We start from the raw sequence: 18618 nt of genomic DNA, 5'->3' as shown, positions 1-18618 counted from the left end.
CAGAATGCGTTACAATATACAAAAAAAATGGATGTGGATTTGCTTTTTTGCTCGGTTTTTTTTACCCCCTCTTCTTCTTTTTAAAGGAGGCCTCTATAAAGCCCCTTTGTTTAGACCCTCATGCGCACAGAAGGTTTATTTTTATAACTGTGTAAAGCGCCCTTAATGAACTCCTTTATGCTTTGTTAAGGCAGCGGAGATCACAATTCCACATTGTGGCGTGGTGTTACTCATGTTGTCCTTGGCCGGGTTTTTGGGAGGGCAGGGACTGCAGCATGAGATCACCCGGTCCCACCGCCTCCAACAACAAACCCTTTGTGGGGACGGGACCCCGGTGGGCGCAGACACTGGGGGACTGTTGGGTGCTCTGCACCTCTCCAGGGCATTTCTGCCACCCCCACACGACCCTCTGCTTTAAAATGTAACACCAGGGAAGCGGGAACCCCCAGGAGTGTGGTCCTGCTGCCCAGCATGGTGACACCCGGCCGTCCCCACTCGCTGCTGAGGTTCTGAGGGACATGGTTTAGAGACAGCGTGGGGTTAACGCTTGGGCAGGATTATCATAAAATCATAGAAACACAGAACAGTTTGGGTTGAAGGGCCCTTCCCAGCCCCCCAGTCCCCCTGCCATGACAGGGACATCTTCACCAGCTCAGGGTGCTCAGAGCCCTGTCCAGCCTGGCCTGGGATGTCTCAGGGATGGTTCATCTACCACCTCTCTGGGAACCTGCCCAGGCTCTCAGCCCCTCAACTCCACAGCTGCGCTTCAGCCTCTGCCACAAACAAAATGCTCCTCAAACCAACCCACCGACACCCAAGCACCCTAGAGTGCCAAATATAACCATAGAATTGTTTTGGTTGGAAGAGACCCTCAGTATCATTGAGTCCAACCACACCCCACCCTGTCCCTGCCCCATGTCCTGAGAACCTCATGTCTGTCTGTCCAGCCCTCCAGGGCTGGTGACTCCAGCACTGCCCTGGGCAGCCTGTTCCAATGCCCCACAGCCCTTGGGGGAAGAAATTGTTCCCACATCCAACCTCAACCTCCCCTGGCGCAACTTGAGGCCGTTTCCTCTGCTCCTGGCGCTTGTTCCTGGGGAGCAGAGCCCGACCCCCCTGGCTCCAAGCTCCTTTCAGGCAGTTCAGAGATCAGAAGGTCTCCCCTCAGCTCCTGTTCTCCAGCTGAACCCCCCAGGTCCCTCAGCCGCTCCATCACACTTGTGCTTCAGCTTCATCACCAAATAACAACAGACCTGCCCCACAGGATGTCCCCACCACATCAATCTGGTGGCTTCAGAAGTGCCTGAAGTTCCGTTGGGGATGCAGATCCTCGCTCAAAGCCCAGGGCAGCCTTTTCTCCAGCTGGGACCACACTTTTTTCCATCAAGGGGCATCTTTTAGAGTCATTTCTGAAGGATTTCCCAGTTCAGGCATCAGCTCCACCAAGGAAAGCCCCAGCCATTGCCTCTCGGCCCCCTTGCAGTCTCCAGGCTGGAGAGCAGAGGAGCAGCAGCTCGATTTCATGTTCGGTCATGTAAACAAGTACGAACCATTTTACAGATTTGCCACCGTTGGGTATTTTCCTTTCCAACCATATTTTTCAATCAATTCATTGCTAATAAACTGAGTGTCCCTTCTTCAGCCTTGAGCCCTTGGCCAATCCCCGGGACAAACCCCAAACCCAGGAGATTTTCGCTTCCCTGCCCTGCCAGGGTAGGCAAGAAACTGGCCAGGATGGACGCTGAGGGCACAGAAATCCAAGCAGAACCTCCATGGGGACTCCAAAGAAGATGCCTGTCTGCTCCGAGGTCCTAATTACACACTTGTTAACTATTTCTGAGCACACCTCATGGAGGTTTCTGCCCGGTGCTCCATCATCTCGACACCAGTGCCGATCCCTGCGTCCCACAGCCCCAGGGACAGCTTGGGGCGATGTGCCACCATAAACACCCCTGCCCCCTGCTCTGGTTCTACTGGCCATGCTCCCCAGCCTTGCCAGCGGCATCCAGCATCACCTCGCTGGGGAGAAGGAGCTGTTAGCAAAGCAAACAGCTCTGACTCACGGCCGACCTGGGTAACCTGGCGTTCCTGCTTGGTTTCACATGGAAGAGTTCTTGAAACTGTGATTTTTAAAAATGTATCTTTTTGCTGCTGGGAAGTCACACCAGCTGGCTGGTTTCCTTGGGAAAGCCTCACGTCGCTGCCTTTTGTTGCTTGACTGCAGAACATCCCCTCATCCCACACCAATAAATAACCCAAAATTTGCTATACAGACCCCACTGCTCCCCAGCACCAATTCCAAGCACAAACAAGTGGACACGAGCGTTAGGGCTGACCTGAGAAGCTGTCCTTGTCCATGGCCATCAGATCCCGCGCCTGGTACATGTAGCAGCGGAGGTGGTACCTGTTCCCACCTGGGCAGAGGAATGAGAAACGGTTAAGAGAAGAGCGCAGGGCACCGGGGAAGTATCACAGAATCACAGAACAGTCTGGGGTGAAGGGCCCTTCCAAACCCATCCACTTCCCCCTGCCATGACAGGGACATCTTCACCAGCTCAGGTTGCTCAGAGCCCCGTCCAGCCTGGCCTGGGATGTCTCCAGGGATGGTTCATCTACCACCTCTCTGGCCAACCTGGGCCAGGCTCTCACCACCCTCAGGGCCAACAATTTCTTCCTCATGTCCAGCCTGAATCTCCCTCCTTTAGTTTAAACCATCACCCCTTGTCCTATCACAACAGGCCCTGCTGAAAAGTCTGTCCCCGTCTTTCTTCTCAGCCCCTTTTAAATCTGGAAAGGCCACACTAAGGTCTCCCTGGAGCTTCTCTTCTCCAGCTGAACACCCCAGCTCTCTCAGCCTGTCCCCAGCAGAGCTGTTCCAACCTCAGGTCAATCCTGTGGCTCCTCTGGCCCCTCTCAGCAGGTCCATGAGTGTCCTGTGCTGGGGACTCAGAGCTGGTTTTAAGCCGCCCCAGGCTCGTGTCTGAGGGCAGCTCGGCTTAACCCTTCCCGTGGCTTCCCAAGAGAGCACTGAGCCCTGAGCATGTGAACGGTTGGACCTGATGATCCTGAGGGTCTCTTCCAACCAAACTGACTCTATGATTCTGTGTCAGTGTTCCCAGGGGGACAAGCCATGTCCCAGCCTTACCCAGCCCCTCTTTCCATCCGCCCGCACTCGAGGTGAGTGAGAGGAAGAGGATGGGAAATGCTCAGCTAAGGGGTCCCCACCGCAGACACCCCCTGCCAGGACTCGTGGCCATGACCCGCACCCTCCCTTCCCACCCTTGGGGCCTTACAGTCAAATATGCACGAAATGGTGGGTCTGTTGACGCCGAAACTGAGGGTGGAGATGGATTTGCCATCGTCACTCTTGTCATCTGTCACTCCCCCCTGCAAGAGAGAGCAAGGCAAGGTCAGTCATGCCATGACCCCGCTGTAGGACGGGGTTCTCCAGGGTATCACCATTGCCATGGATGTCCCAGAGGAATTTGGCTTCTCTGCGGAGGGACGTTCACGCTTTTCTGCCCCAGGACAGCAAAGAGAACCCAGCTCCTGATCCAGTGCTGGGGAGAACAGGACATGACAACAAAAGCAGCCATAGGGTCCCACATCCCACCTCTCAGTGTCTCACCAGCATGGAAAGGCCTCTCATAGAATCATTTTGGCTGGAAGAGATGACCCTCCAGATCATGGAGTCCAACCATTAACCCAACACTGCCAAGTCCACCACTGCCCCGTGTCCTGAGAACCTCATGTCCGTCTGTCCAGCCCTCCAGGGCTGGTGACTCCAGCACTGCCCTGGGCAGCCTGTTCCAATGCCCCACAGCCCTTTGGGGAAGAAATTGTTCCCACATCCAACCTCAACCTCCCCTGGCGCAACTTGGGGCCATGTCTCCACCAAGTTCATCACTCTTGGAGCAGCAGTCACTAGCTAAACAATTCCACCACATCCCCTTGCAAGCGAAATTAATGGAGTGTAGATGTTGTGACCAGTGACACAGACGGTGTCAAATGCAGCCAAATGGCCCATTCGCTACCCGGGGGAACCTCGGCCAACCGTGGCCACGGCTCCTCCCTCCTCTAGTGTTCACCTATGAAAACTGGCCTTTTAGCACCTCCTAATTGTGGCATTCGGCTTGAAATATTTAGTTGCAGGAAAAGGAGCGTAAAGGTAACTTCCCAGTGAGGGTAAATCTGATCTTTAAATATTTTCCCATTATCGAATGGTAGGGAAAGACAGGAGGGGCATTTAAGGAAAAAAAAGGAAAAAAAAAGAAAGGAAAAAAACTAATCAGGTCCAGGATGGAATTTCCAGAGCCCCTCCCCGCGGCAGCTCTACGGCTCCTCAGTTACTTCTATGGACCACCAGACCCCAGGCCCCCACCCCGACCTGCAGGACCCGGGGCTGAGACGGGCAGGGGTTGTTCTCCGAATCCCTCTAGCGAGGGCTTGGGGACCCCCAGTCTGTGCATCACAGGGAATTGAGGCTCCTCACACCCCAAAACCCCACAGGAAGCACATCTCAGAGAGGACAAGCTGGGAAATGCTCTTGCTCAGGATGATGATTTACCCTTTGGAGTCTCCGCGCAGGATGGAGTAACCACAAAATCTCATTCCTTCACCCCGTCCCCATGGGGTTCATAGAATCATAGGATGGTTTGGGTCGGAGAGACCTTCCCAGCCCCCCAGTGCCCCCTGCCATGACAGGGACATCTGCACCAGCTCAGGTTGCTCAGAGCCCCGTCCAGCCTGGCCTGGGATGTCTCCAGGGATGGTTCATCCACCACCTCTCTGGGAACCTGCCCAGGCTCTCACCACCCTCAGGGCAACAATTCCTTCCTCATGTCTAGATGTTGGGGTTCAGCACGTCTTAGAGGCAATGACTGCTCGGTTGGGTAAGGTTGGAGTGATGGATGATGAGCATCACTGGGAAAAGTGAGACCCAGAAACCCCAAGCACCATCCGTGCCTTCCTGCATCCCAGCACATTCCTGCTGGTCCCGTTTGGTATCACCTCGCTGCTGTTCATTAACCCTCCGGAATAGTTCAGGGAATCAGCACTTGGGCTGTTGGCTTGTTCTGACTTTGCACTTTAATTCTGCTTCGGTTTCGCTGCACCGCCATACGGCTTCTCCACTGGATACCAACCCACAGCCACCACCCCAAAACTGCACAGGTGCCTTTTGGGGAGAAGGTGGCAGATAACAGAGAAGGTGGCAGATAACAGAGAAGGCGGCAGATAACAGGAATGGGCTGGAACAGACAGGAGGGCCTGCGGGAGGATTTGGTTGCTACATGTTGTGTCTCCAGAGTGTCTTACACAGACCCCAGGGCAGTTTTTTAGGCTTCTTCTCAAGGTTCTAAACTGGAGACCCAGTTTTCCTCCTGAATTCCTTCTTTTGAATAAAAATACAGAGCTCACTGAGGTCAGCGGTAAAATGCATGAGATATTTGTCCTCTGTGCATGCGGTGGGGTGCCAGGCACGCGTAAAACCTGAGCTGGGGATGCTCTGGGCTCCCTGTCCTTTGTTCTTTATCTTTATTCTGCTTTGGTGTGATCAGCAGCAGCTCAAACTCCAGCAGCTGCCCCATCCAGGTGACCCTGCACCCCTGACACCTGCTCCCCTCTGCACTTAAAAACTGTTAGAAATAGAGCAAAAACTCAGCGCCCACCCTTCCCAGCCCTCAGCACCCGCTCGGATTGTCCCACCCTCGGTACCATGTCACCGCCCAGCCCGACCCCAGCCCCACGGCATCACGCCGAGCCCCTCCTCCCTCGGATGGAGGGGTCGACTGTGCACATCTGGGGTCGCTGGATGGGAGACGTTATGGAAATTTAGGGATTATTTTGGGATGGAGCATCCTGGAAAAATATGTAAGTCGTTCAAGTGAGAGAAGAGAGACTGAAAGGCACGAAGCTGCAAAACCAGCAAGTATGGCAAAACTTCATAAAGCAAGCCACAGAAAACCAAGAAACCACCAAAAATGCAGCCAGTAACCCCAAAATATGAGGACGCGGAGGCGGGTCAGAATGACCCATTGCAAGGGGAACGCGGAGCGGAGCCCTGGGACCCACCTGCCGCTGTCCCTCCCCAGCTGTGGGGACAGTGTCCCCAGGGTCCCCCACCTGAAGGAAATCACCTGCGGGGATCACCCTGCCCGGGCGATGCTTCGGGGTCCTGCTGCTTCCCCGGACCCGCGGGCACCCAGCTGTTCCTGCTGTCCTGCTGACATTCAAGCAGGGAAAACTGATGGTTCAGGCATGTCCTGGTTTTGTTAAAAACAAGCTTCTCTTTTAGTGAATGTGCCTGTCGGCTTCATATTAGCTGCACTTTTCTAAAAAGCCAGATCCATGTTTTGGCAGACACAGCAATGATACGCAAGGTCGTTGATGAGAATGGATGAGAATGATTGCGAGAGGGGCAATGAGAAACAGGTGACCAAAAAACTGACCAACTGAGTATTCCATCCCATTCATGTGATACTTCATATAAAAGTGGGAGATCACAAGGATCTCGTCCCTTTTCCCTATGACGACCTTGCGAGTCGTCCCTGCGAACTGAGGCCAGCGACAGACTGAATCCAGCTCCGGTTGGCTGCAGAGTCCAGTCCAGGACTTCGGGTGCCGGCTCTGCAGTTGTTGGGACTTTCCAGATTGGTTTTGTATATTTTGTATTATTTTCTCTATTCTTATTGGTAGCATTAGTAAAACATTTTTAACTTTTCCAACTCTCTTCTCTCTGTCCTTCTTTCCCTCCCGATCGCCTGTGCTGAGTGGGAAGGGGCAGAGCGAGGGACTAAGGACCTCAACAAGGCATTTGCTCAGCGCCAGGGAGTTGGCGGTTTGCGCCGGGGTGGTACAGAGCAGCAGTGACATTTCGGGTGGCGTTTGCTGGGGAAGGGGAGGGAGGAAAGCAAGGCAGGGCACCACGGGGCACGGCACAACAGCTCCTTTTGGTTTGTTTTGCTAGAATTGCTTCCAGTTAGAAAATGTGCAAAATCCAGGGTGTTTCAAACAGATGGACCCACCGTCTCAAGGTTGGCACAGGACGCCAAGACTTGGTACAACATTTTGGCCCCCAGACATCACACCCTGCCACTTTTTCTGTGGGGGGACACATTGAATGCTGTGGTTTTGTGCCACCATTAGCGGTTAATCTGGATGACCTCGAACAACAGAATCACGCAGGGAACGAGCTCAACCATCGTCCCGCTGCTGTCTGTGCGGCAGGTGAGGGGAACACAGAGCATTTTATAAACCTGATCAGCTCATTAAACTGTTTGTAAATTTTTGTGCAATTGCAACGTGTTGCCACGGACAAATGTACTGCTTTGAGATCGGGTCCATCTTTTTGAAACAGCCTGTAGTGAACTGGATGTGTTATGTGATCATATAATAAAAATTATAGATGTAACTTGGGCTCAAGGATGAATGAGAGATTTGGGAGACTGCGAAGAACTGGGCACTCCAGCTCTAAGAAATACCTGGAAAATAAATACGCCAAACTGGCTAAACTGGTATTTTAATGGGGTTTTTCCTCCTTGCTTCAGCACGACTGAGCAGAGACACAGGGCAGCTCCATCACACACCCCACACCCACCTCCTGTGGCCAGAGAAAGGGCACGGGGGTCCTACAGCCACGCGGGGACACGTGGGGACACATGGACACACACTCCACGTTAGAGCGTTTTCCAGCTAAATCCTCCTGCTTGCCGCTGCCGAGATGCAGGGGGATGGAGCATCTGGCCAAAAACTGCATCAACAGGCCCCAAGATGAAGGGGGAGAAGCCGGGACCCCCCAGGATGGGGCTCGGGGCTGATGAGCACAAGGGCCATGGAGCTGCTTGAGTCCCAAAGGGGCTCAAGCGCTGGACGGGGGGAAGGACAGAGCAGAGAAAAGGGGAAAAAAATAAAAGCCCTATAATAGGGGCTTTGTGCTGCTGGAGTTGATTCTCATTTAGTTATTGGGAAAGCCAAAGGATTATGAAATCCAGGGGATTAAGAAAGCCAGAACATGAGCTCAACACGCAGCAGCGGGTGCAGGCGGCAGATAAGAAGTGGTAGATAACGAGCGGCAGATAAGGAGCTTTGCTCTGCTCCCTGGGATGGGACGGAGGGTGGAGCAGACCCGAGTGGGCTCCCTCCCACGCAGCGGTTTTCATAGAATCACAGAATCGTTTCAGATGGAAAAGCTCCTCATCCAGTCCAACCATAACCCACCCTGTCCCTGCCCGATGTCCTGAGAACCTCATGTCCGTCTGTCCAGCCCTCCAGGGCTGGTGACTCCAGCACTGCCCTGGGCAGCCTGTTCCAATGCCCCACAGCCCTTTGGGGAAGAAATTGTTCCCAGATCCAACCTCAACCTCCCCTGGCGCAACTTGAGGCCGTTTCCTCTGCTCCTGGCGCTTGTTCCTGGGGAGCAGAGCCCGACCCCCCTGGCTCCAAGCTCCTTTCAGGCAGTTCAGAGATCAGAAGGTCTCCCCTCAGCTCCTGTTCTCCAGTGAAGCCCCCAGGTCCCTCAGCCGCTCCATCACACTTGTGCTCCAGCCCCTCACCAGCTCCGTTCCCTTCTCTCCACTCGCTCCAGCACCACAAGCCCTTTCTTGGCGTGAGGGGCCCAAGAAATTCCCGGGGAAGGGCAGGTACCTACCAGTGCCCCCTCCAAGGCGAAGACGGCAGCGGCCCCGGTGCGCTCCAGTGGCTCCATCCTGCGCCTCCAGCGCCGGCGGCGGAAGGTGTCTGTCCGGCGATACTTGAGGTGGAAGCGCCAGCCGAAGAGCGAAGCGTATTCCCAGCCCTCCCCGTCCAGCTCCTCTTGCTTGTGCTGTTCAGAAGGGACACACTGGGGCTCGGGGGGGCTCGGTCACACCACCCCATGCCCCTCTGCAGGTGACAGTGATGGGACCCCAGCACAGACAAGGGACAAGGACGTTTGGGGGCGCTCCAGGACCAGGGTGGTGCCCAAGGTCCAGCCTCTTTGAGCTGCTATGTGTCCCACTCTGTGACCTCCTCGTATCTCCTGCTTAGAATCACAGAATAGTTTGTGTTGAAGGGACCTTCCCAGCCCCCCAGTGCCCCCCTGCCATGACAGGGACATCTCCACCAGCTCAGGGTGCTCAGAGCCCCGTCCAGCCTGGCCTGGGATGTCTCAGGGATGGTTCATCCACCACCTCTCTGGCCAACCTGGGCCAGGCTCTCACCACCCTCAGGGCAACAATTCCTTCCTCATGTCCAGCCTGAATCTCCTTTAGTTTAAACCATGACCACGGGGATTCAGCCCCTCACCCGTCCCTGGGGTGAGCCCCACCTGCAGAAGGGTCTCGGTGGGCTGGGGGCCAGATCCTGCCCAGGCCTGGCTGGCACCAGCATCTCCATCTTCCCGGCCTGCCCTCCTCTCTGCCACCACCCTCATCACGCCTGGGCCACCATGGGACATCAGTCACAAGCCCATGATGGCTTTTTCTCCCTAAAGCTGTGTCACCTCCCTGTGACACTCGCATCTTGTTGGCAAATGGGCTGACAGGGATGTCCCGATGCTTTCCAGGCACAATCATCCAGAAAACAAGTGCTGGAAAGTGTCTCGGGAGCCGGCTGGGGGAGGAGCAGCAGAGCACGGTGGCATTTGCTGTCCAATGGCACCACCTAGAGGGCAGGAGGACTGGGACAGGGGACAGACGGGACTGAGCTGCTCCGTGGCACTGCCGGAGGTCCCTGTCCCACCCCACAGCCCAGCCAAGCGTCCCCGCAGGGGTCTGCACCTCTGGGAGATGTTCACCCCCATGGTGGAAACCACAGAGGTGGCTGCTCCTCCAGCACAGCACCGAGGCCACCAGCACCTCCACCATGGACAGACAGGGACACAGACCCAACCCCAGCCCCGTCCTACCTTCCTCATGGCCTCCATCTGCGCCAGGTCCCGCCGGCGCAGCCGCACCCAGCGCCGGCGCCGGTTGGTGTGGTACATCTTCTCGGCCGGCACCCAGGCCTTGGGCTTGCGGTCCGGCGGGATGGTGATGCCATATTCCCAGCCTTGGGGAGGAGGGGACACCTGGGTGAAGGAGGGGGAAGAGCCCCCCAACTCACCTCCCACTAGGTACTTTCTCTTCATATACAGAATCGTTTTGGTTGGGAGAGACCCTAAAGCTCATGGAGTCCAACCATAACCCTAGTCTAGCACTAAACCACATCCCATGTCCAGGTTGGAACAGCTTTATCAGCAAAGGTTTGTCCAGGCACCATCCACTTTCCCAGTTTGCTGGTCCACACAGATAAGGACCTACTCATGCCGCCACCCAAGGGCGATGTCCCACTGGGGATGCCCAGGTGAGGGACTCATGGTGTCCCACCAGCCCTAGGCTCAGGGTCACAGCCTAGGTACTCTGCTCTCTGTCCTTCCTTCCTCGGGCAGCCCCAGTGCTTGTGACCATCTCAGATGCTCTCTGGCCTGATACTTTCTCTCTTTCTTTCACCAGAAGATGGGCAAGATCTCCCAGAAGAACACCCTGGCCTTTCCCTAGCAGCAAGGAAAGGGCTGCGTCTGTGGTTGTCCACCGCACAGCCCCAGCCTCATCCAGATCACGGGGGACAGGGCACCCCCAGGGCCTGACCCCCTCCTCCTGGAGCCCATGGGGCAGCCCACACCGTGACAAAGGGGACATTATCATCCCTGGTGCTGGGTGGGACCGTGGAAGGAAACACCACGATGGGCAGAGTGAGGAGGATGAAAACAGGACGGACACCCCAAACTGCTTCCCGGTACCTTTCTCATCCACTGCTCTGTTGAGATCCGTGTCCCACTCCAAGTCTTCCCATTTCCAGCCAGGAGGACACTCAATCTCATCCTTAGGCAGGACCTTCTCCCCGTTCTGTAGGACACAGGAGGGTTTTCAACCAAACGATGCCCAGCAGATGCCTGAATCTCCCTGGAGCCCCCCAGGTTCTTTCTCCCACCGCAGCCTGGGGTGGGGGCTCAGACCCCACCTGCTTTGTCCTTACCACGTCGCTGTAGGCATCAGTCATGTGGATCCACTGGCCTCCCGGCAGCCGGACCTGGTTCTCAAACACCTCCTCCACGAAGCTCAGGTGCCCGGCGTCCACATCGTGCAGCAACCTGCACCCCGGGGAGATGTGGGACATCAGGGGCTCCCTCCCAGCACGGCCTCGTGTCCTCCATCCTCTCATGTCCTCCCATGCCACTCCAGTGCATACTTTGCCTCCTGAACCTCTCCCACCCCAGGGGAACCAAGCAAAGCTCCCACAAGACTTCTGGAACCCAAATCACCAGCTGTAAATCCACTACAAGGCAACAGAGCTGTGTTGAGCATCCTTGTTGAGCATCCTTGAGCATCCTCAGTGCCCTGCTGGGATTCCACCACCAAAGCTCCTCAGTGTGGGGCTTCCACAAGCATCCTGGTGATCTGGGTTCTGGGGTCATCATGTCCAGCACCCACCACCCCAGGTCCATCACCCAGCGCAGCAACGATGCGTTTGCATTAACCCCATTGCCTACCCAGGGCAGCGCAGGCAGATGAGGAAGCCCCAAGGCACCTCAGATCTCCATCCAGCTTTCTGGGTCACCTTGCCACCAGCTTCCCACCTGCTCAGGTTTTGGGGTGCCCGTGACAGCCCGCCCAGGCTCTGCTCTTTGCAGAAATCCATCACTCACGTCTTCTCCGGGCAGATGAACCAGTCCCCGGCCCAGGTCCAGCCCGTGGAGGGACGGAAGCTGTCCTTGGGCAGCTTGATCTTGCCGGTGACATCTGAGTATTTGGGGTAGGTCAGGCCAGTGGTGCCCCAGTTCCCCACCAGCGCCAGCTTGGTCTGGTTCTCATACTGGAGGAGCAAAAGCCGAAAGGCTTTTGAGTTGGAGGCACTAAATCCCATGAATAATCCTTATGAAATCCTATGAATAAGCCACTCCTAGCAAGTCCCATCCTGAGGACAGACCCCCTGGGAACAGCCTCACCCCCACCAGCCCTGCCCCATGGGCACCCCCACATTTCCTCCCAGCAGGTACAAGGAGGTGTGGAGCCCCGATGAGGCTTCACTGCTCATCACCAACCTACTCCCCAGCTTTTCGGGCTGGCTGCTGGTGGAAAAGGCTCCTCTCGCAGTTGGCGGGGGCTGATGTGACCCTCACCTAGTAGCACTCTCACCCATGGTCCAGCCCAGCCCTCCCATCCATGGTGGAGCTGCTGCCCATGTCAGAGAGAAAAAAAACCCTTTAGGGGGGTCCTGGTGAGATACTCACAGTTTCAGCAAAGACAGAGAGCTTCCCCTCGGCAAACTGGTTGAACTCCTTCTCATCGACCGACAGCCCGAACCAGAGCTGGACCCGCAGCTGGGCTGGGATCCTGGGCCCCATCGCCTCCTCCTGGGGGTACTGCCCAAGCCAGAGCCCCATTAGCATCACAGCATCACACAATCACTTCGGTTGGAAAAGCCCCTCAGGCTCATCCAGTCCACCCGTTCCCCCAGCCCTGTCCCTGCCCCGTGTCCTGAGAACCTCATGTCTGTCTGTCCAGCCCTCCAGGGCTGGTGACTCCAGCACTGCCCTGGGCAGCCTGTTCCAATGCCCCACAGCCCTTTGGGGAAGAAATTGTTCCCACATCCAACCTCAACCTCCCCTGGCGCAACTTGAGGCCGTTTCCTCTGCTCCTGGTGCTTGTTCCTGGGGAGCAGAGCCCGATCCCCCTGGCTCCAAGCTCCTTTCAGGCAGTTCAGAGATCAGGTCTCCCCTCAGCTCCTGTTCTCCAGCTGAACCCCCCAGGTCCCTCAGCCGCTCCATCACACTTGTGCTCCAGCCCCTCACCAGCTCCCTTCCCTTCTCTCCACTCGCTCCAGCACCTCAAGGCCTTTCTTGGCATGAAGGGCCAAAACTGCCCCCAGGATTGGCGGTTTGTCCTCCCCAGGTCCCAGCACAGGGACGGTCGCTGCCCTGGGCCTGCTGGCCACACCAGTGCTGGTACCAGCCAGGATCCTGTGGCCTCTTGGCCACCTGGGCACACGCTGGCTCATGTTCAGCTGCTGGCACCAACACCCCCAGGGCCTTTTCCAGCTGCTCCTCCCCAGCCTGGAGCGTTCATGGGGTTGTTGTGACCCAAGAGCAGGACCTGGCACTTGGCCTTGGTGACCCTCAGACAACTGGCCTCAGCCCATTGATCCAGGATCAATGTCCTCAAGGACAATATTAATGGGGGTTGCTCAGGATGCAAGGTGGGGATGAGGCCTGGGGAGATGGGGGGTACATGGGACACGAAGCATCCCTGAGAACCAGGACATCAGCACTTTGGGGATGATCCAGAGGAGCTTCCAAGCCCCGGTCCTCAGAGCTTCTGTATGTGGGTGGGACACCCTGCAGGGCTGGGACCCCAAACCAGCCAACACACTTCAGCCAGAACAGGCAGAACAGACAGCGAGATGTCTCACTGCCTTTTCTTTGTCTCAGTCACTTTTTCCCCCTTCAAGTGATGCTCGTTTTCCATCCAGTGCTAAATTGCAGAAGAAAAACCATTTTGGTTCAGCTTTTCCTGCTAGCTGGGCTGGGGGTTGGGGCTTTATTCAGTTTATTTGATGACACTTTGTATTTTGAGAGCTCGTTCGGCACTGACTGTGCTCCCAAGCTGGCACGCCGCAAAAAGCCAGAGAAAGATCATCCGAGCTGGGGGAGGCTCAGCGAGCGCCTGGCGGAGGCGGCGCCGGCTCAGGGCCGCTGGGGTGGCAGCGGGTCAGCAATTTCAAAAACATAAACTAACATTTAAAATAATTAAAAATTAAATACATCTTTTTTTAAAAGCCCCAACTGGGTCATAGTGTAACCGTCCCCCCTGCCCTGGAACTTGCAGAATACTATAGAACCATAGAATAGTTTGGGTTGGAAGGGACCTCCTAAGGTCATCTAGTCCCACCCCAATATATGAAAAAATACAATATTCACTGCTGATGGATGCCAAGGGCAGCTGAGCTCCACCAGAAGCATCGCCAGTTTCTCACTGTGAAGGAACCAGCTTCAACTGGGTCAAAACTGGGGCTGGGGGTGCCCAAAGCCCTGGGCGCACATGCGTTAATGCAGCCTGGAGGGTTGGGATTTCAGGTTTCCCTGCACAATTTTATCCTTATATATATATATGTTTTTAGGGGAAAATATTTCAGAAATGGGTCTGAGGTGTGCGTATCCATGGCAAGCCGAGGTACCTTGAGGAAGATGGTCTGCAGCTTCCCACAGTTCTTGCCACAGCAGCCGGAGATGTTCCTGGAGAACAGGACCTGGTGGGCCGGCACGCGGGCGTACGCCACGCGCTTGTCCCCCTGCAGCATCCAGATCACTATGTCGGGCAGGCTGTTTTGGGGCTGGAAAACACCAAAGATGTAGTGTCTGACCAGGGGGCTCTGAACATCGGCCATGGAGGGACAGGGGAGGTGGGAGATCGGCTGTGTCGCAAGTCCTGCTGCCAACACAAGCCCATGGGGGAGACCAGCTGACCCAAACCCCATCTCAGCAGCTCCGGGTCCCATCAGGCTCTGGCCAGGGCCGCGCAGCCCCACATTTCCCCAAGTCCTGTCCTCCACAGCCAGCCCAGGGCATAGAATCAGCTGGTTGGAAAACACCTTCAAAGTCATGAAGTCCAACCGTTCCCCCAGCCCTGTCCCTGCCCCATGTCCTGAGAGCCTCATGTCCGTCTGTCCAGCCCTCCAGGGCTGGTGACTCCAGCACTGCCCTGGGCAGCCTGTTCCAATGCCCCACAGCCCTTTCCATGAATAATTTTTCCCTAATATCCAATCTACACGATTGCCGGGTGATTGCTCACAGCCACCGCACCAAAACAGCCCCATGACAGCGAGCTTAGGGCAGAACGAGCCCCCCCAGGCAAAAAGCAGCTCCTGCCACCACTGTTACCTCCTCGGCCATGGCCTTCAGCCTGGCCAGCCAGTCCTCCGCCTGCTCCAGGGCCACCGCCAGGCTCGAGTCCTCGTGCTTGAGCTTCAGGGCGGCCTTGACCATCTGCTCCAGGTTGGAGCTGCGGAAGCGGTACATGTTCTGGTCCAGGTGGGTGCTGGCCGCCTTCCCCAGCACGTCGGGCAGGCTCAGGCTGCGGGGACGGGCAGAGGCGTTAGCAGCTCCCTCTCCCTCTCCCGGGGCTTTTCCTGGCTTCTTTTAGTATTTTTTCCCCTCCTTTTCAGCAAGTTTACGAAGGGTTACCAAGCCATTTGGGGAACACGGCAATGCCAAGAGCGAAGTAGCTTCAAACAGCAGCTGCAGCATCACCCGCAGCAGCCAGGACGGGGCCCTGGCTGAGCCGCGCACACTTGTATTTTAATATCAATTGAGTCAAGCTGCTAGAGAAATGTTTCAGGAGTCTGGAGGATCCTCGCTGCGCTGAGCCACTTAGAGGATTTCCTGCAAAACGTGGTGATTTACGGTGCTGCTGTTATTGGTGGTTTTCTTGCTCCCAGCTCCTGACCCAGAGCGTTCCCCCCTTGGGCTGGGACTGGGATCCGTAAACCCTGTTTTAATTGCATGATAAATAAGAAGGGCAAGGTGTCCTCCCTGCTGATGCTCATCAAAACGTGCCATGGACAGACACTGGTATCTGCCTGGGACGGTGTCAGTGCAGGTTGGCCCAGGTTAATAACCCAGTCTGGCCAAATTTGCTAATTAAACTTCATTTCTCTTATGAGAACTGGGTTTGCTGTTATTCCCAAAGAGAGCCGGGGCGCTGCGGGTGTTGCTAATTAATCAAATCGTTTAGTAGCAACCTGTGCCAGGAGCTCAATTAAAACACCAATCGCAGCCGGGGAACTCAGTTTTGTGTCCACACTTCGTTTGTGGATTCATTATGAGGGAGCTGCTAACGAGCTGAGCTCCCACTCTGTCAGTGGTGTGCGGGGAGGACGCTGCCCACCCACCAAATGAACACCGCTTGGCACAAGTGAGAATGCGCTCAAGGTTCTTGCAGGAACAAGAATAAAGGAAAAAGTAAAACCAAAACTAAATATCCTCACTGCAGCTGAGTTTAAGTTCAGAAAGCTTAACTGTAAAACAATGCAAAAAGAAGGAAAAGTATTAAAGAAGTGTGAAAAGGAGCAGCAGAAAGGGTTAAATCCCACAGGCAGCATGGAAACGGGTTGAAGACACCACGTTCCTGGAGACACATGCCCCATGTCAGAGACAACCACAACGGTTAAACGAAGGTAAATTGTGCTCGAAGGGGAAAATGGAAAAGACCATGGACTCCACCAATGAAAAGTAAAACCACCATGAAGTAATGAAAAAAAAAGGGGCAAAAAGATGGAGGTGCCCCCATTAAAAGCCTAAAACCAAAGGAACTGTCTGTGTTCAGGTGGATCAGAGGGCTGGGAGGACTGACTCAGGGATTAAGGTGGTGGCAACTTCAGAGAGACCTGGGAGGACCTGAGATCAGCAAGTCTGACTCCCGCATGCAACAAAGGAGAAGGAAGCACAAGCAAGAAGAGAAGAGCAGGGTGGTGGACAACCCGGACCCAAGGTGCCACCTGCGCAGGGACGGTGGGTCATGCAGGGGTGACACCATCCCCTGAAGGACCCGCTGGGCTCCCCAGCAGCTCACAGCATTGTCCTCCCCCAAGGGTTCTGCCACTATGGAGCAAGAGGATGGGCACCTCCTGAGCTGCTTATAGAATCGTGGGATCATGGAATCATTTTGGTTGGAAAAGCCCCTCAAGATGATTGAGTTCACCTGTTACCCAACCCTGTCCCTGCCCCATGTCCTGAGAACCTCATGTCCGTCTGTCCAGCCCTCCAGGGCTGGTGACTCCAGCACTGCCCTGGGCAGCCTGTTCCAATGCCCCACAGCCCTTTGGGGAAGAAATTGTTCCTCATTAAAAAGGCAAAGCAACAGCAGATCATAGAATCATGGAACAGTTTGGGTTTGAAGGGCCCTTCCCAGCCCCCACAGTGCCCCCCCTGCCATGACAGGGACATCTTCACCAGCTCAGGTTGCTCAGAGCCCCGTCCAGCCTGGCCTGGGGTGTCTCCAGGGATGGTTCATCCACCACCTCTCTGGCCAACCTGGGCCTCCCTCCTTTAGTTTAAACCATCACCCCTTGTCCTATCACAACAGGCCCTGCCCAAAAGTCTGTCCCCATCTTTCTTATCAGCCCCTTTTAAGTCCGGAGTGGCCACACAAAGGTCTCCCTGGAGCTTCTTTTCTCCAGCTGAACACCCCAACTCTCTCAGACACTGGTGGTGCTGCCCATGGGGACAGAGGGGCAGCAGTGCCACCCAGCCATGGGACACACGACCCCTTTGGGTGCTCTGCACAGGTGCCTCCTACACAATGGACACACAAGAGCTCAATCCAGAAGCCCCAGAGGTGGCTCCTCACCCACCAGCCCCACCGTCCCCAGCCGGGCGGCTCCAGCTCCTGCCCCGACACAGAGCTGCCCATTGAGTGCGCCCGGCTGCAGCCCTCACACCGAGCCTGGGAATTTATGACTTGCCTTAAACGTCACCTTGTCAGCTCCCTGCCTTGGCTCGGCAGCTTTGGAAGCAAACGCTAGCAAACGACCCGTGTTTTTCAGAGAAAAAAGAAATAAAAAGGAGTTGTCCCTTCCAAGATAAATAAGCTCTCTTGCAGTAAAGGGCATGGAAAGGTTCGCAGTCAGAACGGGCAGAAATACCTGCAGTCGGCGATAACGTCATCCATGAGCTGGGCAGCCAGCGCGTCCAGCTCGCTGGGCGAGCAGTTGGCCTTGAGGGCAAGGTGGACCTTCTCCAGGTTGGCTTCCTGCACGACAGGTGGGGAGAGGAGCTGCACAGCGGGACCCCCTGCACCCCACGGCCAGCACCCTCCTGGGGCTGCTCCCCACAATCACAAGCTCCAGCCTGGGGCCCACCAGGGCTCTGCACCTTTGTTTTTGCTCGTGTTGGAGCTCCGGGGGAAATGATGGGGAAATAGGGCAAGAAATCCCATCAATAGCTCAGGAAGGTCCCTGCCTCCTGTGCCTGTACCAGCGGGCAGGTGGGTGGCACGGCAAAGCACCACTGGCCCCCCAGTGTCACCCCGTTGGGGATGAGGATGGTCCCATTACTCCACAGGCTGAGCAGGGCTCTCAGGACACAACAGATTCCCCCACCACAGCACAAGAGACACCAGCCCCGAACCTGACCCAGCCTGGAGATGGCCTCTGTCCCCTCCCCGTCCCCCAGGAAGTAGGGCACAATGCTCCCTACCACCGCGCCACTCACCAGCCTGTCCGCCGCGTGGTGGAGAAGGTTTTGAGCGTCGGTCCGATAGCTGATGTCTTCCCAGTAGGATGACAACACCACCACGGGCTTCACGTTGCCCCAGGGCAGGTAGTAATACTGACAACCTGGAGGTGACAGCACACGGGTGAACTCCTGACATTGGGGTGACGGGGGAGCTCATTCCTCAGGACCAGGATGGAGTTGAAGATGAGCAGTGCAGCATCTGCTCTTGGGCAGAAGCCCATCTTTTGGCTCTTTTGGGGCAGGAAGATGGAGCTTATGTCCCCCAAACCCACGTGCAACAGAGTGATGCACCCCAAGGTCCAAAGAGATCAACCTCCGTGGCTGCAGCAGCTCCTGCAGACCAGTGAGGGCAGAAACCAGAACAACCCCAG

General features: G+C 55.9%; 1 protein-coding gene across 12 annotated transcripts in view; it reads right to left on the bottom strand.

Moving 5' to 3' along the window:
• The window catches only part of DYSF (dysferlin), a 107955-nt gene that overhangs the window by 68010 nt on the left and 21327 nt on the right, over positions 1-18618 (bottom strand). For all 12 annotated transcript variants that reach the window (XM_065060155.1, XM_065060158.1, XM_065060160.1 and 9 more), the window contains 12 exons: positions 18224-18348; positions 17656-17762; positions 14894-15086; positions 14191-14346; positions 12248-12379; positions 11663-11829; positions 10993-11107; positions 10757-10862; positions 9884-10026; positions 8648-8821; positions 3294-3387; positions 2337-2414 (listed from right to left, as the gene is read on the bottom strand). In XM_065060155.1, the coding sequence (XP_064916227.1) occupies positions 2337-2414; positions 3294-3387; positions 8648-8821; positions 9884-10026; positions 10757-10862; positions 10993-11107; positions 11663-11829; positions 12248-12379; positions 14191-14346; positions 14894-15086; positions 17656-17762; positions 18224-18348 (1590 nt within the window). The remainder of the gene's footprint in view (positions 1-2336; positions 2415-3293; positions 3388-8647; positions 8822-9883; positions 10027-10756; positions 10863-10992; positions 11108-11662; positions 11830-12247; positions 12380-14190; positions 14347-14893; positions 15087-17655; positions 17763-18223; positions 18349-18618) is intronic.

The sequence above is a fragment of the Columba livia genome, chromosome 4, assembly GCF_036013475.1.
Source record: "Columba livia isolate bColLiv1 breed racing homer chromosome 4, bColLiv1.pat.W.v2, whole genome shotgun sequence".
Taxonomy (NCBI): domain Eukaryota; kingdom Metazoa; phylum Chordata; class Aves; order Columbiformes; family Columbidae; genus Columba; species Columba livia.
This window is presented reverse-complemented; position numbering and strand designations above follow the sequence as displayed.